Source organism: Archocentrus centrarchus, chromosome 7 (assembly GCF_007364275.1).
Source record: "Archocentrus centrarchus isolate MPI-CPG fArcCen1 chromosome 7, fArcCen1, whole genome shotgun sequence".
In the NCBI taxonomy this organism is placed as follows: domain Eukaryota; kingdom Metazoa; phylum Chordata; class Actinopteri; order Cichliformes; family Cichlidae; genus Archocentrus; species Archocentrus centrarchus.
The window spans coordinates 6487613-6510363 of record NC_044352.1 but is presented as its reverse complement, the minus strand read 5'-3'; the positions used below and the strand labels follow the sequence as shown (position 1 = coordinate 6510363).

At 44.3% G+C, this 22751-nt stretch overlaps 1 protein-coding gene across 9 annotated transcripts in view; it reads left to right on the top strand.

Annotated features, from left to right (window-relative positions):
* nckap5l (NCK-associated protein 5-like) overlaps positions 1-22751 on the top strand; it is a 52522-nt gene that overhangs the window by 25963 nt on the left and 3808 nt on the right. For 2 of the 9 annotated variants that reach the window (XM_030733663.1, XM_030733662.1), the window contains exons 2-11: positions 1103-1188; positions 11989-12129; positions 13999-14067; positions 14143-14181; positions 14281-14400; positions 16743-16835; positions 17060-19893; positions 20667-20796; positions 21029-21101; positions 22267-22548. In XM_030733663.1, coding sequence (XP_030589523.1) covers positions 11989-12129; positions 13999-14067; positions 14143-14181; positions 14281-14400; positions 16743-16835; positions 17060-19893; positions 20667-20796; positions 21029-21101; positions 22267-22548 — 3781 coding nt within the window. In that variant the 5' untranslated portion in view covers positions 1103-1188. Of the gene's footprint in view, positions 1-1102; positions 1189-6641; positions 6684-10193; positions 10210-10850; positions 11182-11474; positions 11497-11548; positions 11634-11988; positions 12130-13998; positions 14068-14142; positions 14182-14280; positions 14401-16742; positions 16836-17059; positions 19894-20666; positions 20797-21028; positions 21102-21376; positions 21615-22266; positions 22549-22751 lie in introns of those variants that run through there. The other 7 variants (XM_030733661.1, XM_030733667.1, XM_030733668.1 and 4 more) reach the window with 7 other exon arrangements.

The window sequence follows — 22751 nt, the reverse complement described above, 5'->3', positions numbered from 1 at the left end:
GTGGGCAGATGCACAACACCTCTAATCCCATTTCAGTTTGACAAGATCTAACGGGATCAGGCCCCGTTACCTTACAGAAGCGCGTTTGGAGATGAAGAGTTAATGCTGCAGTTCGGTGCCCAAACATATCTGAGTTGACGAGACAAAAAGCCAGCTGAGGAGACCCTGCAGCAGACGAGGCGCCCCACTTAGGCTGTAAACCTTTGTAGAAAGCGAACGTAATTAACAGGGAGCTCGATTAATGGGGGAATCCCACATTAGGCTCAAACTTTAAAGGAAATCTTTGTGTGGCACTGTCCTGCATTTTCAGAAAGACATAAAAGGGGAGTTCTTAAATGCTGTCTACTGAATTATTCATCCATCTTTCTTTCATTACACTTTACAATGACTCAGAGATGAAAGGAAAGACGAGATTGAGGAAAGAGGGCGAGATCGAGGAGTGGGGGCTTGTGGTCTTTGCATGGCTGGCGTCTGCCGAGCGCTGGTGTCTCCCGAGGGCAATGGAGCATCTTCCTCTGCTCTCGGTTTCCTATTCGCTTGTGGGGCAGCGGAAGGCTGCAGCCTTTGCCCGCAGCCTATCACAGAGGTGACATTGGCCTCAAACCTCTGCACGCAATCCCCCCTCCTAAACTCCAGCTATCAAACTTTTCAAGATCTTATTACACGGGGGGCAGATTTTGTGGTTTCTGTCTTATGATTTAAGACACAGAGAGGAGGAGGGGAGGGGGAAAGATGAGGTTGGGGGGTTTATTACCTCCACCAGGGAGGTTCTGTGATTGGTGGGTTTGTCTTTGTTAGCAGGATTATTCAAAAAGACTTGATCCGGATCCAGGATTCTTCACCATTGTTTGATGGGACAAAAACCACACGTTTCACTTCATATCTTCACGAATGTGTGTTAAATTATGAAATAAGACAAATATAGAGACGTGATGTTTGCTAGAAAATATCACAAACTAATCTGAGCTTCAGATATCCTTCTGCGTATCCTCCTGGGACTCAATTCATGCAGTGCTCAGAGGAGATTTTCAGCCTTGCTGGAAGCTTTCGGTCTCTTTCTCCCGCTGTGTATTAAAACGTGTCCCGGTTTTCTCTCCCTCAGCTCCGTGGTTTTGCTGTTGGGAGACAGAGGTGCCTGACGGGAGACTGACTCCTCTTCAAGGATCATTACAAGAGCTGACCCCTCAGGTGAGTGCAAGATTCAAAATGGTTTTTGTTTTTTTTTCTCTAGAAGTTAACAATTATTTTTAATTTAAAAAAATCCTGCAAATTAATTTGTGGATAAATTGATTCATCATACAACTTATAAAATATCAGCTACATGGTGAGAAATGGTCATTACAGTCCTCAGAAGCACATATTTTTAAATGGGTGCAAAATGGGCATTGTTAGCTGTACATTTCAACACGCACCTGCATTCATATTTGGAGAAAATAACCCAGATGTCATCTTAAATGTCATCAATTCATCTTTTAGTTATATTTTGTCAAACGAAGGCACGTTTGATGGCACTAAACCTACAGTTTGCTCCACAGAAGAAAGAAATGTTTTTCTTCCTCGTTACTCAGAGCCTGTGACGTGTGCCAGCAAATTTAAATCTCATTCATCGCTTCTTGTGCACAAAATCCCAATGAACACAGTGGGATTTACCCCGTTAGTGCTCAGTTTAGACCATGTTCATTTTGCACTTTAGTCTTCCTATGGTAAATATTTCCCTGTCTTTTTGCTGTGAAAGAAGGGGGGGGGAGGAAAATCTGACTCATTGGTGATGTTTCCCTCCAACTCTTTGGCACGTGTCCAATCCTACGATTGTGTCAGGGCGCATATTAAAATCAGCTAGCAACGTGGCAGGAAGTATGGGATTAAACACGCAGAATAATCGTGTACCAAATTTAAATGAAAACTCAGATCGCATTAATTTTGCCTATTTAGATTTCACGCCATCAAAGCCGATCTAAACTTACCTTACACTCATTTTCTTCTGCAATAAATTGAAAATCTTCTGGGCTTTTGAAAATTGCTCAGTATTAATTTAATGCTTGTTGAGTTCTTGATTTGTTGTTTACTTGTTTATTCCACAACATCTTGGATGGGGTCAAAAATTGCAGAGACCACAGTTCTTATTTTGTTTAAACCACAAAGTATCATACGCACAGTAACTGTACACACAACTGAGAAATAGGCGATTATGAACGTAGCTGCAGATGAGCTTTCTGCCCTTTGATTTCTGCTGCTTCGTTTTTATTTTTTTCTTCCCCCCTGAGACAAAGAAAAGTGTAACTTTGACTCGGTTTCGGTGCCACTTCTCTGTTTCATTTCCTCTGTCTCCCTGCTTGTTAGTCATTGTCAGTGCTTTACACCCATGAAAAGTTAATCCAACCTTTGCAGCAGGCGCTGCTGGCTGATTTGTTTAAAGGACACCACAGCTATTTATTTCCAGCAGAAGACATGTTAGTATTCCTCTGGTGTCAAGTTGCACTTTATTTGTTTGCTGATGAATGCGCAGCAGTGTCCCCGCAGCTCACATTTTTCATATGCAGGTATCCGCTTGAGTCATTTTTTTTTTTTTTTTTTTTTTTTTTTGGAGGAACAAAAGCACCACATGCCCGCTTGGCTCAGAGGCCAACATGTGATCCTGCCTGTTTTCTTCACTGATTGGAGCTTTAAGCTGTGAATGCAGCGCCTCGCTGCTCTCTGTTTATACTTAGCGATGTCTGATTGAGTGGCTGTGTTTTCCAGAAGGATGCATTTACACAAACAAAACACTTTGTGCTGACTTTGACCTTCACGCTTATCTGTTTGTTCTTTTTTCCCCCCTTTTTTATTATTATCACTTGCACGCATCCTTGCTTGTATCCTCTTGTTTACCTCTTTATTTCTATAGACAGAAAAACAACCAAAACTTTGATTCAGCTGAGTTTATTTTAGGAATTTATTCTACTTTGAGACCGAGACCTTAAGCTAGTATAGAGGGGAAACCCAACAAGCCCTGCATGAGCCAGCTCTTGGTGACAGTGGGGAGAAAACCTGTTAAACCTCAGACAGAGCCAGCGAAGGCTGCTCAGTTATGGCAAAAATCCTAATCATATTAACTCAGCTTTTGAAATGTCACGCATGTGTTGAGGAAAAACTGTGTTTTTTGTTCCTCTCTAGGTTCCTTCAGCTGAATTGGTTTTAGGTTTCTTGATGACCAACGTGGCTTTTAGTCATCTTGGTTTGACTTAAAGTAAAACTGCCAACCCTCACCTATGGTCATGAGCTGTGGGTACTGACCAAAAGAACAAGGTCAAAATGAGTTTCCTCTGAGGGCACAGACGTCTAAAGGAAGCTCAGAGCAGAGTCACTAACCCTTCATTTCATTGAAAGGATACCAAGATGCCTCCATTTGCATGTTTGACTAGGAGGAGACTCCAGGGTAGAACCAGACCCCAGGAAAAACTGGAAAGTGTCGCTAGGGAAAAGCCACCATGACCTGACTTCAACTTGTTGATTATCTTGTTTTTATAACGGCTGTCGGTGTGTAGTGATATTGATGATAAAAATGAAAAATTCACATTGTATTAAAAATGTGTGCATGGTAATATGCAGCACACTTTGAGTTACAGTCTCACTTTGCAGGTTCTCTTTCAGTAACTACTTTACTGCAGCCTCAGCTCATCCACACACTTTATGGAAAGTACGGCGACAGCCACTGAAAGCACTCACTTTTCTGTCTCTGCAGTAACTTCTCACACACTTGGAGAGATTCACTTTCCCATAACACACCAGCTCAGTTAGGCTGAGTCACTCATACAGGTGCAGTCAGGCTGGAGTTATGATGCTGAGTGAAGCTCTGGAGACGGTTGAAGATTTAATTCTTAATTGAATTACTGTTTTGTCTGCTCTTGCCGTTGCTCCTCTGCTTACCGAGCGTTCGGACTAATGCCGGTTCCTCGGAGATGGTGTTACAGTGCCCTGTGGTTTGGTGCTAAACTTGGATGAATTGCATGGTGTTAGTCTTAATTGGTTTGAGTAAAGGAAAAGGAAGAATGTAAATTATTGCAGTCAGTATCTGCAGATCAGAAACATACAGCTCCATAAGCTGCAGGGAGGAAGGACACAGCATAAAATATAAGAGAAAGAAGACACAAAGATCATGACATCTGAAATATTAAATGCACAGAGAGTAAATTAGAGGAGAGGTTCTCAGTGCATCGTGGAGGTCCTGCAGCAGCCTGAGCTTGTCACAGCAGAACCTAAGGAACGGTTCAGGGTCACCTGATCCAGTCCTGACTGTAAGCTTCATCAAAAGGAAAAGTTTGAACCTCGGAGTAGACGAGAGAGTTTCTGTCTCACAAATCCAAACTGGTTCCACAGGAATAGATTTTTATTGCCAATGCAAATGTTGTGCACAGCGACTGTGCTGTTTGTTAGTGGTCATGCATAAAGGAACGGATGAATATTACACTCATTGCAACTTATCGCGTCTCTCTTATAATATTTATTTTTATTATCAGTTAATCTGTTTTACAGATTATTTTAAAACTGTATCTGTGTAGCACATTTTGTGTGATTCAGTTCAGTGATGTGTTTCAGTTCTAAATAATCCTTATCTTTGACTAGTGCAGCTTCTCAGTTCCTCCTCTGTTAGCTCCTCTCCTGTTTTCCTATTGGCTGCCCCTAACAAACAGAAAGAACTGAACTGAGTGTGGTTTATGAGCCCGCATTGGTGCAGACTCGGTGTACTTCATTTGAAACCACACTTAATGTGGCAGACCCTCCACTCAAATACACAAACTGAGTGAAAGTGTGTGAGAGAGAGAATGTTAGACTTGGGCTAAGATGCCCCCTCTATTTGAACGGGACACCTCCAGCTGAAGGTTAATCCTGCTGGGTCTAAATTGTCCTTGATGATGAGAACTGTTGTTGTTTGTTTGTTTTTGTGTGTGTGTGTGTGTGTGTGTGTGTGTGTGTGTGTGTAAATACTTTGGGATGTGTGTCAGTGAAATTGTTTATTAATCATTTTATCCCTGGACTATCAAGAAAAAGGCCAAGAAGCACATCTTTATGGCAGTCAGACACACATAAAAGTGTGTTATTGTTTCTGCATGCACGAATCTGCTCGGCTCCACTTTGGTCTTAGCAATGGTAGATCTGAGGTGCTGTGCTGACACCGCAGAGTCATCCACGGAAACGCTGCTCTACCGTGAGCTCAACCTGAAGCTGATATAACCCCAACGACCTCATCGTTTTCCTAGTGATGATTAAATGCATGTGTAAAATCAGTGGAATACCCCTTCAAGCCTCTGTCTTGCACCTGAGAATAAATTAAGTGATCAGGCTGTTAATATGTGAATAAATAAGCATCCCACATCGACCTCGTCACACACTTGTCACATCACTGTCCTATCAGTTGCAAGGATATTTGTTTTTATCATGACTTGCTCTCAGTGATGAATAAAAATGTGCTCAGAATATTGCCTCGCTCAGTAGTAGGTGGATTAAAAAAAAAGGAGCTGAGGAGAGCAGCAGCATCGGCTCTGTTTGCATTCCCCTCGTGGTTTCTCTCTGACAGCACCAGCGGCTGTGAGTCTGTGGAAGGAGCTCGCTGGCACTGCTGCAGCCCCGCCGGGACACACTGAGCCTCTCCTCTGCCCTGTCAATGAGCCTCTGTGTGCACTTTCAGGCCAGTCACAGCCTCTTAAACCACCCCCATCGCGACAATACTGCAGCTCAGAAAACAGCCAGAAGCACTCTCCCTCCCTTACTCCCTCTGTTAGCTCATCTCCCCTCTCTGTGTTTCCAGAAGACGTTAAAGCAAGTTTATGTCTGTAGTACCAACAACAGGGCAACGAGTGTGGCTTACGTTACATATAAATCAACACTGAGACAAAAAACGAATAGCTGCTAAGATTTTGATGCATTTCCTTTTCATTGGTAATCCACTGCTGCGTGTATCATGTGCTGAGGCCAGTGCCCCCCAGAAGCACCAGGCTCAGGGAGGGGCGGCCATCCCTGTGACCAGTTGGAGGGTGAGGGGAAAGAAAAAAAAAAGACAAAAGTTAATAGCATACAGTGAGTATGTCCACACATAGTGGTAGTAAATAGAGAAGAAATGCTCAGTGCATCATTGGAAACCCCTCCAGCAGCTTGAGCTTATAGCACCATTACTCAGGGAGGGTTCAAGGTCACCTGATCCAGCCTGAACTATAAGCTGTATCAAAAAGGGAAGTTTCTAATCTTTAAAGCAGAGCGGGTGTCTGTCTCCTGAACCCAGACCAGTACTGCAGGAGAAGAGCCCAAAGAACCACAAGTAAGCCTGCAGTCTGAAAGCAAAGCGCTCTGCTGGGATAATATGATACTGAAAGGTTTTTAAGGTGCGTATGATGGAGACGTGATCATTCAGGACTTCATATGTAAGAAGAGGAATCTTACATTAAAGTTTTAACAGGGGGTCAATGAAGAGGGGGGGGGGGTGTTAAAGTTCACTTTCTTAAAACAAAGACTGTAAACAGACAATGGCAGCTGAAGCAGCGTGTATGATATTGGTGGTCTATTTTGTTTCACAGCTCCACCAAACGACACCGGCTACATCAGTCATCTTCTGCTTTTGCCGTGTTTGCAGTCGTACACAGCTGAGTGGCAGCGGGAAAGAACCGGTCAGCGTCGCAGCAGTGAGGGAACTGTGGTGGAAAGGCTTCATGGTGGTTGTTTTTGTCACACATTATGAGGCGTATCAGCTGCAGCATCAGTTTTTGGCTGTTATGACACACTAGGCAAGATGAGACGATAAACTTTTGTTGTTCCAGTCTCAGACACTCTCTGTGGTCCGGATCAGATGGGCTGATATTGTGTATTTTGAACCAGCATAAATGTTAGAGCAGGATTCAAGTTTCTTCATGTTTAATAGGAGCATCCACCAATGTAACAACACTTACAAGTTACAGAGTTGCTGTTCTACTTCTCGCTGTTTTTTGGGAACACGGAACAGTACCGTCAGATTTTGATCCACCATCCTGCGCTATCTGATAGCGTCTGATCGCCAACAGACGAACTGCTGTTTTATGTCACAAGACACTGAATATCTTTGGCTTTTGAAGGAAACCGCAGATCCGAAGACAGCTGCTGAGGAATTAGGATGGACACAACAGGCAGACTGACTATTAATTTTTCGCTCATATTTTGGCCCTTTTTATAAACCAGCTGTAGTCTAAAGATGAAAGGCAGTGCAACAATGTGAGTATCTCATAGTGAGTCCCGTCGTGTGTCGTCGTGATGGCTGTTTGGTTCTGGAGAAAAAGGAAGACAACTTGTTCTAACAGATGCTTCTTTGCTGGTAGCTTTTTTAAAAAAAAAAATGTTTGTTTATTTTACTAGCAAAGCTTGTGACATTATCTGTGCACTTCAAAAGAAAAACCACAGGCAAAACCGCATTTTCATGTTATATTTAGAATCACTTTTGCTGGCTTTTGGTCCACGCTGTAATTTCCATGTGAATGTTCACAAACACAGAGAGAGCGAGAGAGATGTGTGCTTGCTTCTCCACCCTGCTGCCCGGAGCTTTGATGTGCATTAGTGAAGAGAAGACCTGGTATTTATAACCACTCAGCCATCCGTTTGACCTTGGATGCAGGAGCGATACTAATATCTGCTTCCGTTCTTAGATGGGGTTCATTGATCATCCCTCCATTATACGTGTAGATTCAGCTGTGTGGAGTCGATCGTGGCTCAATAAGCAGCCTACAATTTGGATGGTGCTGCTCAGGTTTGCCAGTCGGCATTCACAACCCAGTGACGTTCAATAATCTTCCTGTAAACGCTTTGCAAACAGCTCCTGTTACACAAGGCCTGGAGGGTCTCCGCTGTTTTTTTTGTTTGTTTTTTTTTTAACTATTGGAAGCTGCTGAAGTTTTTTTTTTTTTTTTTTTTGGCCACAGCTGTTTTATTTGTAGTGTAGACAGACAGGAAACGGGGGAAAGATACTGGGAAGACATGCAGGAAAATCGGCAACAGGCCGGGACTCGAACCCGTGCCACCTGCACCGCAAAGTGGTCGCCTGCTCCACCACTGAGCTACCCGTGCGCCCCCAATCATTGCTTTTAATTCCCTCTTCACTTGTTCAGTTCATATTTACAGCTTGCTTTATTTCAATACTGCTGCCGATAACATGACACTAAAATTATGCTTTTTTTTTGGCACTTGCAAACTCTACAATCCTTCTTTTTCTCAATTTTTGCTTTTTGTCTATTGGAGCTAATGTCCACAAACATCTCTAGTCTCTGGTACTCTCTGGATTTATTGATTCATGTATTTTATACAGCGGTGATCCATCAGTAAACATGATGACCTGTTTGTGAAATGGCTCACAGATTCTCGTATACAAACATACTCATAGACAGTGTCTTATATGCTGTTTCACTAAATAACAATATCAGACATTTCATAGATTACAGCATTAACTGTTGTTGCTCTCCCTAAATGATTTCTGACCTGATGAAAGGGACTGGAGGTGCTCTGCTCTGGACCAGCCTCTGGTCTGCTGTGTCCTGCTGCCCTCTCCCTCCTCTCACCCTGCTCATTTTCAGCTGGCAGACTCACTCTGCTCAAAAACTGCTGAATTCCCGCCTGAGACTGACCCTTTCTTTTCGCATTCTTCTCTGTCACTGCCAAACATTATAGTTAATGTTAACACACAAATGCAAATTACAAAGAAGTACATGAATTAGTAAAATGCTAACATTCATGTCCAAACACAAGTAGGGCCTTAGTTAACATTACTCTTCACTAACTTTGCTTCTTACTTTAATGTTTATCAGACTTGCGCTGTGACAGCTTTGAATAAAAAGGGATTTATGACTTATCATTACCAACAAACTCCTCAAACTGGCATCGGTTGTCGGTTAAAAAAACTTTCTCCACGAGATCGTTCAAATCCTTTTTCTTCTGTAAGCTTTACTCACGCTGGACATTCCTATTTGGCTCATTAGCGCTACTGGTGTTTCGGCATGGAAATGCATCCACCTATAATTTGATCCTCGTTCTTGAACAAAGGACAGATGAGTGACAGGACAGGGGCACTTCAGGGGGCCAATCAGATTTCAGATGGGGCCAATGCCCCTAGAACCGCCCCTGCAGAAATGGGTTTTCGCCAGCGGTTGGTTGGCCCCTCCGTTAGAAATAGGATAGGGTGAACCCTGCAGCCATTCAGGAGGAGTTCAGAGTAGCGCCAATACTCCTCCACATCGAAAGGCGTCAGTTGAGGTGTTTCAGGCATCTGACTAGGATGCCTCGTGGGTGCCTCTCAGGTGAGGTGTTCCGGGCATTTCCTGCTGGGAGGAGGCCCCGGGGTAGACCCAGGACACGCTAGAGATATTATATCTCTCGGCTGGCCTGAGAACGCCTCAGTGTTCCCCTGGATGAGCTGGAGGAGGAGGTGGTCCTCCTGGCCCCGTGACCCGGCCCGGGATAAGTGGCAGACAAATACATTTAGGAGTAAAATAATAAAAGGCAGCTGCCCAGGATAAATGAAATAAAAACTCACCTGAATTATTATACTAGACTCACTTAAGCTCAGCGAGAGTCATTGCTGCATGTTGCTATCATTTACAGTCAGGTTGTTTCTCCTTTACTGGAGTGCAATAATATTAACTGAGTCGACAACATAACAATATGCTGGTGTAAATGCAGCAAAAGCTTCCCAGCAACCGTTAAACCAAATCTAATGAAAGAACAAGTGAGAGTTTATTTCTTTTCAGCCACGTCAACTCACTCGACCACAGTTAAGAATAAAATGCCTCCAAATTGCTGTTAGCTTTCTTCATGTTATGTGAGCTCTTCTGCTACCAGCCGCTGTACTGCTGCTGACAACTGAGTTGAGCCAATCAGCTTGTTGTCACTGATAACCGATCCAGCTTTTTAAGTCAGGATTGAACTGACGTCTCAACCATATATATTCACTCAGATATTCACTCAGATATATATATAAATTATAAAATATTTTCCGCTTTCCGTCACTTTCTGGCAAAACCTGGCATGAGTCTGCCAGCAGGAGGGCACAGTGAAGGGAAACGACTGCTGCACGCCTCCAACTGTCGCCTGCAGCTCCTCATCTAACGGCTCCTTCTCTGACTGTTACTCCTGCAGCATCTCAAACTGATCCGCTGATAGCTGTGAGCTCGCTGACGAACACCTTGCATTTCCTGTGGCTACTTTATAACGAGCATCGGCTCGGTAGGAGAAAATGTTCAGTTTGTACAACGATGGCTTCCCTTGGAATGTCGCCATCAACATTCCAAGAAAAGTTACTAATCCTGAAAATTTAGACATGTTGCAATACTTTCATCATGGGCCACACTGTAGGTGTGATGACCAAAAACAATCTGTCTGGAGCCTGTAGTTTTTAACAAACCTTAATCACTGGGAGTAAACCGTGTGTTTCTTAGGGACTATTTTGAGCATTGGAGTAATCCAGATTTGTTTCTTTAGTGGGTATTTGTGGCAGCAGGAGGGTGTATATGGGGCTTATGTTAAAGAACAAAGGTGTAACCCTGTGTAACAGTGAGACTGATGTAGTTTTAATAGCTTTTGGATGACGAAACTCTGTGGCTCAGAATGAGAATGCAACTGTTCGGTTAAGTAATGAAGAAAGAATTCAAATAATAAGACCAAACATTTGATGCCAGCTTCAGGCTTTCAGACTCCAAAATATGCTACAGAAAACAGAACCGAGGTTGGACGCCCTGCCCTGAATGTTAGAGCGTCTCTGCATGCGTTAAGTGCACACGGTGGTTTGTTTGTGTGTCACCTGTCCGTGTCAGGAGGACCGGAAAGTGTGCCAGTTCCTGATTGGCCTCCAGCCATAGAATCGGCCTCGTTTCATCCGCTCTGACTCCTTAAGATGCGACTTTTGGATCTGGGTCCACTTTGTCACACCTACTTCCTCCCTCTCCCTCTCTCTGTGACTGAGACACACCTGGAGCTGTGCCTGATAGACTGGTGCTCAGCCATATGCCCTGCAGTGTGCCATGCTCGCAGACTCGGGCAGCCGGTGCACTCAGCATGGAGCTGCACGTCGATCTGTGGATTTACTGAAGCAGAGCAATATGGACACAAAGGCTTATCTCTATCCTCACCCTGAGTGTCTGAAACAATGCAGGATCCATGGATTCGTGTATTTCCGCAGCAATCCTCGATATGTAGTAGGTACTGTGATGCGGAGGCAGTAACGGGCTCCTCGTGTGGTGTAGAGCACTTTGCTCTGAAGTGATGTTGAAACGAGACGCCGCCGCTGTCAGAGCACAGAGTTTAATGGTGGTAATAACGTTAACGTCACTCCTGGAGATGAAAACGGGGTCTGATGTGAAACAGAGCTCGGTTCAGTTTACTCGTATCCCCGGTGTTTGTTTTGGTTTGATTGGAGAGCCAGACGGGTGGAGTTTGTGGCAACGGCACAAACAAGATGCAGTCAGCAGGAACTGAGACAACACTAAATGACTCGTTAATATCACTGTGTCAGATGTGAGAACTTGATCTTTTTTTTTAAATTCACCATCCTGGGAAAACCATACAACAAAGATCAATAAAGTATTTCTGATCCTGGAATCAGCAGATAAATATTCTTCTTAGTATTTATTGCTGGGCAGAAAAATGTTGAGGTGATCTTTGTTTGTGTTGCTTTGTATGCATTACTCTTTTCTTTTTAAAAAATTGCATTATGTTGCTTCTAAGTTGAACACCACTTGTTGCCAGTTAACATCATCGTTGTCTGTTTGTTTTATGTATTTATTCTTTTTTTTTCTTTGACAAGTTTCTGAAACCACAGAAGGATTTTATGAATCTTAGCTGCTGTCTCATTATAACCTATTTTAGTCTACACTTTGTGATTTATCAGCTGCAAATAAGATGCATCGTATACAGACACCCCACGGAGCAGCTGATGTTTTTGGTCTCGTGTTTTCAGATTAATTGGTGCAGATATCGTGGTAACACTGTCACCTCATGTTGTTGCAGATGAGAACAATGTCTGATGAGACAGAACAGAGAATGTGCGACGAGGATTTCGGTTCGGACGAGGAGGGCGAGGAGGGAGACGTGGAGTCTTACCTGGAGGACAACAGCGGCGAGCTCATGGACCGGCTGAGAGAGCTGGAGGTGAGGGAATGAAACACACTTTTTAAAAGGCTGCTGAGCGTGTCATCTTCTTTCAGTCAGACCTGCCACTGGATCATTGGCAAATCAAACCACTTTCACCAGTGGCCGAGACAGATCTCTGTTGTTTCCTGTCAGATTTGTGCAGATTTCTTGAATTCCCAGGTACAAATTTTTTTAAAAGATGATTTTTGGTGCCTGTTATCTGCCAAATTGTCATTTGAAGTGACTTTCACAGTGTGTGGATCCCATAAGAAAGGATTCAGGTTTTATAGGCCTCTCCCTGTGTGGCTGTGCTGTGGCCCAGCCTGAATTTAAAGGCTTCAAATTTTAATTGAAAGTGCAAACATAACTGCTCATATACACTGAAATGATTTGCTGATCATGAGTCATAAAATGAATGCTTCTTTTTTAATGATTTTAAAGGAAAACTTGCTGATAAGTCGCACTCGAGTATACCGCTACAGGTTGCAGCCAGTTAGCTTTGACTGTTATTGGGGAAACTGCTCACCTAGCTCTCCTTAAAGCTAACAGAATCTTCCTGTTGTCCTCTCTAAATGTGAGCTGAGGGATTAGCATGCTGTTTCAGCCTCTTTATGTGTGTTGATGCAACGTATTTACAAGTAAAACTGGAATATGTGGGTGGATTTTAAATCAAATCCTTTAGATGTAATTGGCTCGCTGGGAAGGCAAGATGTGACTCCCTCGCCTGTGCTAACTAAAGCACCTGTGTTAGTGTAATCAGGTTTGTTTGTGTCTTTTGTTCTTGGCTTTATCAAATGAAATCACACTTCCTTTGCTAAAAGTCTGGAAGCCACCCATCAGCTAACGATCTGCAGAGCATGCTCGTTAGTGTCCTGCTCAGTGAAGCCATCAGGCAGTATGAAGTGTTGTTTGACCAAAATGATCAATCCATTCAGCCCTCGATTCTCTTCCGCTTATCCTGTTCAGGGTCGGGGCGGGGGGGGGGCTGGATCCTATCCCAGCTGTCGTGGGGCGAGAGGCAGGGTACACCCTGTACAGGTCTCCAGCCTGCCACAGGGCTAACACAGAGAGACGAACAACCATGCACACTGACAGTCACACCTATGGGCAATTTAGAATCACCAGTTAACCTAACCCCAGTAACTGCATGTCTTTGGACTGTGGGAGGAAACCCACGCAGACATGGGGAGAACATACAAACTCCACACAGAAAGGCCTGGGCCAAGGTGGTGGAGTTGAACCTAGACCTTCTTGCTGTGAGGCAGCAGTGCTAACCACCATGACACCATGCTGCCTCCAAAATGAGCAAATTCTAATATTTCAAAATGAATCATTTGTGAGTTTTGGGAACCTTTTTTTTTTTTTTTTTAAGGTTCTGGTGCTTAATGTGATTCGTTAATAACCCCCAGCTCAGTTTCTGGAGACTTAATAGCAGAATGGACACAGAGGTACAAAATTAGAACTCGGAAAGATGTATATTTGCATTTTATTGGGACTTTAAGCCACAAAAAACAGTGTGAAAACAACAAATTGACATTTTACTGTGCCTAATGTTGCGTACCATTTCTTGACTGGAATCAGTAACTTCCTCAGGCCTCCTCTGCTGCAGTCTTGGTAATAAGCTCATTACACCAAATGTCAGACACTTCCTAAAGGCTTTGTTTCTAACAGGTTTTTCTGGTTGGATGATAATGAAAACATCTAAATTGTGTTTGATGTTATAGCAGCTTTTTTTTTTTTGCATTGTAATGTTATATGGAGGAAGTCAGTGGACTACACTGCATTGGTAGTTTTGGTGTCTGCTGGGCATTCGTATGTGTACACCAAAGTAAATACTGTGAAGTTTTGAATGTATTTTTCATGTTTAATTCATTATTTACTTCACAGGCAGAGAATTCAGCTCTCATGTTGGCCAATGAGAGTCAGAGAGAAGCTTACGAGAGATGCTTGGATGAGGTGAGTCCATAATGAAAGTTATAAAATCTGCAAATTCGCTCTTGAACTCATGTAAATGTTCTCTAATGTTATCAGGTGGCCAACCACGTAGTCCAAGCTCTGCTGAATCAAAAGGTAACTTGAAGCTAAATATCTGCGTTCAGGTCAATTTATTTTACATTTTAGACTCAGCTCCATCTGTGATGCCTCACTGCTCTGTGTGTCCCTGAACAGGATCTGAGGGAGGAGTGCATCAAGCTGAAGATGTTGGTGTTTGACCTGGAGAGGCAGAACCGAGCGCTGTGTGAGCTTTTTCAGCAGAAACTGCCCAATCACCCCACTGCTCACTACCAGGTAACTAACTCAATTTCTTCTCTATTTGGAAAAAAAACTGAATATGGAAATAGAAATAAATGAGTTTATGAGATCTCTGAGGATGCACCTTATTTCTGCTGCAGGCTGCAACAAGCTTAGTCGGCAGGCTGTAAGTGCACTGATGGTCCTGTTTCTGCTGGTATGCATGTTGCAAACTAAATGAGCTAGAGGTGTGAGCCTGGGTACAGAGTCATCTCTACAGTCCATCAGTAAGAAAGCGTCAGATTCCAGGCAGCACAGAAGTTGCAGAAAACTTAAGAGAACCTTTTATTTTTCTTCAGTAATTCCCATTATTTAAAAGGAACACACAACCTGCTGCTTGAAATGTTGTCTTTCAGACAGGTTTTTTTTTCTCCTCTTGGCTATGTGATGTCAGCGAGAAACACCGTACCTAATATGGTCATGTCGGGCACACAGCTCTGGCTAAACACCCACCTGCTGTTCAAACCTGTGTGTGAGGGTCAGCCAATAAGAGGAAAGTCGGCTTAAAGGGAGAGGAGATGAAATGGTTTCAGACAGAGGATAAATTAAGCAGCTGCACCAAAACCCAGTATGAACCGTAAGAGTTCGAGAATAATAATATGGACGTGGAAAACATTAAAGGTCCACCTTAAGAGAAGACCGCAGCAAATCAAATGCCTCTCGAGTAACCGTAGAAAAGGTTATGTGTTCATGTCATTGCTTGCATTTGCAATAAACAATGTGTCAAGTATAATCACGGTGTTGGCCTTTGAAAGCACAACACACCTGAATCTAGACCCACACTATCAGTTGCATTGTGGGTAGTGCAGTTGTGAGGCTTTTACAAGGAGAGAAAAGAGAGAGAGAAGAAATGGTAACACGTATCTCGTTCTGCTGTCTGTTCAGCAGAGTTAAGAGGACTGCAGTGCTAAATCAGGGGAGTGCAGGGACAGTTCAGCCTAAAATTAAATGTGCGTATCTTTCCTCTGGCCCAGAGTGCTCTTTATACAATAGATTTTTTTTTTTTACCCTGTCCCCTTAGGGGGGAAAGGGGGTATTGTTTTTGGTATGTTTGTCTGTTTGTTAATATTACAGCAGAACTACCGGTCCGATTCATACAAAATAATTGGGTCAAGGTCAGAGGTCAAGTTTTTCTGAAACGCGGTAACTCGGTTGATGTGAGGTAGGATGTTCAAATTCACATCATCTACTAAAAGTCTTGGAGTTTGAACCTCGGCGACCTTGACCTCAAGGTAAAGGTCAAAGGAAAATTATGGGCATGGACAACGGGACCTATGTGTTACTGCGGTGATTCACATGTTTGTGAGACGGACAGCGTTCAAATCAGCTAAAATGTCTGATGGGGGCGGGGCTTGTTGTGCCTGTGCATTAAAAAAAAACAAAAAAAAAAACTCAGCTGGTTGTTTTTTCCTGGAAATATTTATCTGGTTAATTAAAAAAAAAAAAATCCAAAAACCCTGTAAACATTTTTGTTTAGGATCTATTGCATCTAGCTAATATTACACCTCAGCTGAAGGAAATGCAATTGATATCTACATCCTGTTGCAATGTTTCTAGTAGATGGGCAGATATGCGCTTCCTTCAGCTCAGTGATACAGTTGGCAGATGTATTTTGGTAGGAGGAAAACAGACATAACACTGCTTGCAGTGTGGTTTGTGTTTTCTTTAGTTTTTTTATAAACTGGGTCATGATTTCTGGAAAGAAACTTTGCTACTGAGTATATTTTTGGTGCTTTGGGCACAACAAAGCGAGCGCCTTTTAGCTCGATTAGAGTCAAGAGTAGGCAAACATCTTTACATTTATTCCCCCCACTTGCCGTCTCCTCAGATGGTGCAAATCCATAACAGTTAAAGTTAGAATTTTTCACTCCTCATTCCGCCACATCTTGCACTTTTTCTTGCTTCCATGTGGTTCTAAAATGATATTTTTTCCTTTTGATTTCTGTGGTTTCTGTTCTTTGTCTCTGCCAGCCGTAAACGGCGGGCCCGAAGACTCCTCAGTCAGTTTGCAGTTTGTTTGGCTCCTTCTGGAGATGATGTGGTGTACACATGGTGCAGCTGGTCATGGTGAAGCTCATTCGAACTATTTTTAACTGCTGTATAATTGAGTTTCATGATTCATTATATTTTATTATCTTTTATTTTTTTTAATGCAAGGTAACCAATAATTACAGCTTTCATGGTATATTTTAAGTGTGTGTTTTCTTGGCCTTTTCACCTGTGCTCGAAATAGTTTCTGCAGATGCCAGGACAATGTAGCTCTTAGTTGTCTGTGTGTATATAATAGCCTGTAGCGTATACAGTCTCATTATAATTGCCTCATGAATCTCCTTTTACAGGTTCAGGCGGGACCGCTCCCAGACTACAATGCACAGCTGCACAATGACTCGGCCAAACAGGTGGAGCCTGCACAGACTGAAGCACAAGCCAAGGTGACTGTTACAGACCATAAGAGCCTCTGAATCAGACAGAAATCCCCATCTGCGTGTGATGTTTGAACTGCTCTGACATTTGCTCTATTGTGCTTTAAAAAGACTCCATTTCTAATCTCCCTCACACTCTTTCCTGTACGCATGCACTCAAAGGTCCTGATGAATTAAATTGTTTGGCTCTCTCATTGAATAGTATACTGATGCTAATCTCTGTCTGTCCAAAGGGAAATGGTTACCGCACACAACATGCCTCCCCGGGCCCTCGGGGCCCCGCCGCCACCATGGAGGCCCTGTCTCCCTTCTTCAAGAAGAAAGCACACATCCTGGAGGTCCTGCGCAAGATGGAGGAGACAGACCCCCTCAAGTTTCACCCATCCACTACGAGCTTGTCTTTCTGCGACTATAGCCAGGTGCTCATGTCCACAGAGGCTGTTTTGGCTTCTGCGGACCCCCTCCCGTTGCAGTGCAAATCTCACCACACACACTGCCACTGCTCATGCTCGGACACAGACGCACACCAGCATGTGAATGGCGACGGAGCAGTGAAGTGTGAGGGAGGGAACACCTGCTGTTTACACTGCAAGAGGAGCCCGGACAGTCCTCCAAAGCCATGCAACCATGTCTGTAGTCCTTCAAAAGCCACCCAGAGCCATATAGTTCCTGCAGCTGCTATGAGCGAATGTCACAGTAAGACCAGAACTGGAGAATCTAAACAAAGCACCAAGAACGAAGCCAACCAGCAACCAGCGGGCGCCACCGCCCACTCATCCATCACAGAAGCAGCCAGTAAGAGTCTGGAAGGGGAGCAGGATAACTCGGAGCCAAACGCTAATGCCTCTGAAGAGCTCAGTGGTTTCTCTGCCACCTCCCACCTGCCTCGTTCTGTGCAGGAGGCCCACTGTGACTTGGATACAAGCGATGATGTTCCCAATGGTTTGGCGCTTTCGTTTGGTGACGAACCCTCAGCTGTCCCCGAGAAAGACAGCACAGATCCGGAGGTTTCCTGTGTAAGAGCCAGTGCGTCTGTCAGCCCCAGTCCCTCCTGCCTCAGCGACGTCAAAGCCGCCGCCATCAATTCCCCATCCAAACTGCTCAAGTTCCTGAAGATTCCCTCGATGGGGGAGAAGTCGCAGGCTCCCACTTCTTCTGTCCGTCTGAGCCCCCAGCTCACTCGCAACTCCAGGATCCCCTGTCGCACCAACAACTACGAGGTGTACCACTCACCTGTTCCCACACGCAGAGCCACCACCACAGAGAGGTGCAGGCAGCCCCCTCCTCCACCTGCCCGCTCCGAGTCGTATCCCGCCACACACTCAGCACCAACCTCCCCTCCACAGCCCGAAGACCCCTGTTCCCCACCCGCTAAAGAAATAAGCTATAGCAGCCTCTCCGCACCTAAACCCAGTGCGGGCTCAAAGGTCGGAGCTCCCGTCTCCTCACCAAAAGTTTCTCAGAGGGTCCCTCATTATGAAAATGTCTGTGAAATGTCCATCAGCTCTAAAGAGGAGGAACCAACCCAAGGTCACGAGAAAAGAACCACTCTTCCATCTCAAACGAAGGCAAATGGTGGTGAGAGGAAGCTTGTTAAATCCCTACCAGAAAGCGTCCTGAATCCTTCTCCGCAACGAAAGCAGTCTTCCTCGTCGACATCAGAGTCTACATCAGATGATGAAGAGGATTCAGACAGCCCTGTGTGGGTTAATCATCACAGCCTACCCAACTCCTCAGCCCTCAGCAAAGCTCAGGGCAAAACTAACTACTCACAAACCAGAGAAAAACAAGATGGGCACACAAGGGAGGTAAACATGGTGAGCTCTGAGGTCACTCAGGGTCCACCTCCACCTCCAACCAGGAGGAGCGACTCCTCGTCCATCCCAAAGAGGCCTGCGTCCGGGGCAGCAAGATCCCAGGCTGACTCAAGTCACCACGCTTTCAAGGACAGGCTGGCTGCACTCGGCAAGCTAAGGAGCTCGGAGGATTTACAAAGCGGCCTCAGGCCCACGGATGCAGTGAATGAAGGCACCTACGGAGAAGAAAGGGGCAAGACAGCAGAGATCCACAAAGAGGAACAGAGACATTCAAAGTTCACAGACTCTTCAGATGGTAAACCTAAAGGTAGCAGTGGTGGTTTGAAGTATCCTGGGTCATCTCAGCTGTATGAGCAGGCAGTAAAATCTGCTGGTCCCACTGTGGTTAAACAAGAACTCTGTGTGACCAAACCAGAGGGACCTAAGAGCAAAATGGGTCTGCCATCACCCAACACAGACGCTCCGCAGGTACTACGCAACAACATCAAGTGTCCTGGCTCCCTGAATCTGGCCTATAATGTTAAAGCCAATGTTGGTCCTCACAGTAGCAACAGCCCCAACAAAATCCCTCCAAAGTCACCGTCCAAACCTTGCCAAGGTCCGTCCGTTCACAGAGCGGGGAAGTCCTCAGAGGCCCCACGTTACTCGTCCAAATCAGAAGAGAGGACCAAGATCAGCGGTAAAGGGAAAAAGAATCCGATGTACGGAGACAGCCTCCCACCTCCTCCTCCGAGACCTCCAGTGTCTGAGGGGGAGAAGCCTTCGCTGCCGGTCCCCAGCCCGCAATCTGCCATCGAACAGAAGGTGATGAAGGGCATCGAGGAGAACGTGCTAAAGCTTCAGGAGCAGGACAGAGGAGGGCAGGGCGGAGAGGTCAAACAGAAGGCCTCCAATGGCATCGCGAGCTGGTTCGGCCTGAAGAAAAGTAAGCTGCCCGCGCTGAGCCGCAAGACCGACGGCCCTAAAGCAAAGGAGGAGAAGAAGGAGTGGAAGATAAACATCCCCTCGGTGGGCAGGGACTCTGTGAAAATGGCCTCCAGGTGTAAAGAAGGTGTGGAAGGTCTGAACATCTCGACCCTGATGGAGAAGGCTGAGGGGCTGAGGAGAGCCCTGGAGGAGGAGCGGGCCTATGTGGAGAGGTCAGGCAGAGGTCACTCCTGTGAGGTGGTGATGGATCAAGCTCAGGGACAGCTGGCAGTCATGTACAGGGGAGCGCGCTCTGACAACTTCATGCAGCAGCTGCTAAACAGGTGAGCACTCGAGGAAGGGCATTTCAGAGCGAATTATAGCTGTAACATTTTGAGAAGTACACCTCTTAGTACTGTTTTGCAAAAATTTAAGCCACCTTTGGACATGCACCACTTTTAGTAAATGCAACATTAATTATAGATGTTTGTCTCGCCTCAGGAATTAATTTTATGTAGAAGCCAAGTAGCATTTGGATACTTTGCATAAGCACAAGCCTGGAGCAGCTCTCCCAGGGATTAAGATCACTGTAAACATCCCATAAAAAAATTAAACCTGCAAAAAGAAGACAACTTGCACAGAGTACTGGGAGATTTTTTTTATGTTAGTATTTCAAAAAAGGATGATAATAATCTCACCAGCTGCCCTAGTCTAGTTTTCAGATTTCATTAATGTCACTTACTTTGACTAATAAAAAAAAAATACTTTCCCACTGTCAGACATTATAACGAAGGTAGCACAGTTTTCTGTCTACTAAATTATGAAATTCACAAGTAAATGTCGTAAATTTACTGGAATGGAACGTGCAAGTGTCCTCTCACATGCTGCTGATGGTCATTAACTAAATATATCTACAATCCATCAGAAAAAAGGGAACCTTCCAGTTATATCATGAATCTTTTCCGCTGTTTTCCAGCAGTGACCGCTCTTCCTCTCCTACACCAGCTGTTTGTCTACTCCATTAAGTACTTTGAGAGCAAAGGAAAAAAACAGAGCCCAGTTCCTTGTATGCATACACATCCTTAGCCAATAAAGCCAATTCTGATTTTAAATTCAGAGTGGACGGAAAGGAGATGATCAGCGTGCCCCAGCGCCGGCTCTCGTTTGACTGTAAGACCTCGAAGCCGGTGTTCACCCAGCAGAGCGACGTCATCAGTCACACCACCAGTCACGACGATATGGAAAAGGTACTTCTTCACTTATTTGTCTGCAGTTCAGAGACCGACACGGTTTTAAAAGAAACCTGAGGGAGGACATGAGGAACAGAATTCGCTTTCATCAAATCCAATCTGTTTACATGGAAACGACTTTCAAGTCTAAACCTGGCGTCTGACTCGTTAGACTCGTCTCCTGCATCGAGATCTGAAGATTTCAGCGCAGTCACCGCTCCTTCTGCATCTTTGTTGTTCTTTCATGCAGGGATCAGAGAGAATCGGCAAGATCACGTCAGATGAAAACCTCGCGGATTCGGTTCACTCTCAGCACTTTGCAGGTAAGACGAGTCTGCCGGGAGTCTGAAAAGGTTTATCAGCTTTGTGGAGGATCAAAATAGACTCATGTGGAAGTCACAAGGAAGTAAGGTAAATGGAAATATAAAGACAGTCACAGATGGGAAGGGAAGAAGGTAAATTAAATGCAAAAAAGAATGTACATATAGTTTACTATGTGTAAAACTGAAACTTTTTTTGAGTATTTCTGCTACTTAATATTACACATCTCTACCCTGCTACATTTTGGAGGGAAAATATTGCACTTTTTATTTACCAGTTATGGCTGCTTTGCATCCAAATGGTTCTCTGAGAGCAGATCAAGGTGTACCATCATGGAGACAGTGGAGCTGGAGTCCATCTGAGACCAGGACATGAGACTCACTACAGGCAACTGAAATATACTGAAGACTGCCACAGCGGTCACCTGCACGTCCAGAGACTTTCAAAATAAAAGACTTACAAATAACAACTTTAAACAAAGAATTAGTTTTGTTTATGTTTACGTGCTTGTTGCTTTCTCCTTCTGTGGGGTTTTACAACATTTGGCAGGTTAGGATCGCTGATGATTGCATTGAAAATGAGAGTATTTAAAATAAAAAAAATATAGTTTAGTGAACTTAAATTTTTTTCTTTTTTTTTTTTTTGAACAAATCATTTTAGGAATTGTACATGACTAATATTTTTTTGAGATCAACCAAAACACCCCTGCAGTACAAATATCCATGTTGCAAACCCTCTAAACCATTAATTTATTAATCTGCAATAATTTAACGCTTTCATTTTTGACTGAGTACTTTCATTTTTGATAATTTATGTATTTTATTGTAGATAATAATTACACACTTTTCCTTAAGGACTTGCAATCGCATATTTTTGTGGTATTTCTTCACCAAACTTCAGGCGCTGAGAATCAGTGACACTCTATAAGGGTTTGACTGAAACACTGAGGGGAAATAAACTGTCTCACACCTTTATTATCATATCAAAGGTAAACAAACAGAGCACACCCCTGAGGGGGCCTCATTCTGCAGGCTGCAGTAAAAGATCAAATAAATAGTAGGGACTTCACCAATTTACACATTATCTGTTTCTTCCAGATTCATAAATTATTCGAGCAGTGATTAATTCAGATTCTGTGAATCTCCCTCCCCTCTTTTTGCTCTGCAGGCTCCGGTGCTTCCACGTACACCTTGGACAGCGGCATCGGTACGTTCCCCCTGCCTGACTGCAGCAGCGGCGCAGCCGCACGGGGCCTGTCTAAGTCAAAGACCGGGGCCGAGCACCACTCCGGCGGCGGCTCCCCGGGCAGAGCCGGACGGCGGGCCCGGACCCTGGACAGAGAGCTGACATCGCAGGAGGAATGCTACACGCCACACAAACAGCTGATTCCCACCATTCAGTATGGCTCCGTGTTGGAGGGAAGAGGCCCAGCCGGCGTCATCCGTGAAGGTGTCAACAGTCCGCCCCACTTAGACATAACAATAGCAGATGGAAGAGGTCAGGTTGTTGGACAGTGTTACTTTAATGGGACCTGTTATGCCCATTCCCAACTCTATATTTATGTGTTTTGGAATGGTTTGACAGTAAATAAAAGCATAAAGGAATATAGGATTATAAAAGAAACAGGGCTCTAAGAATAGAGGATAATACTT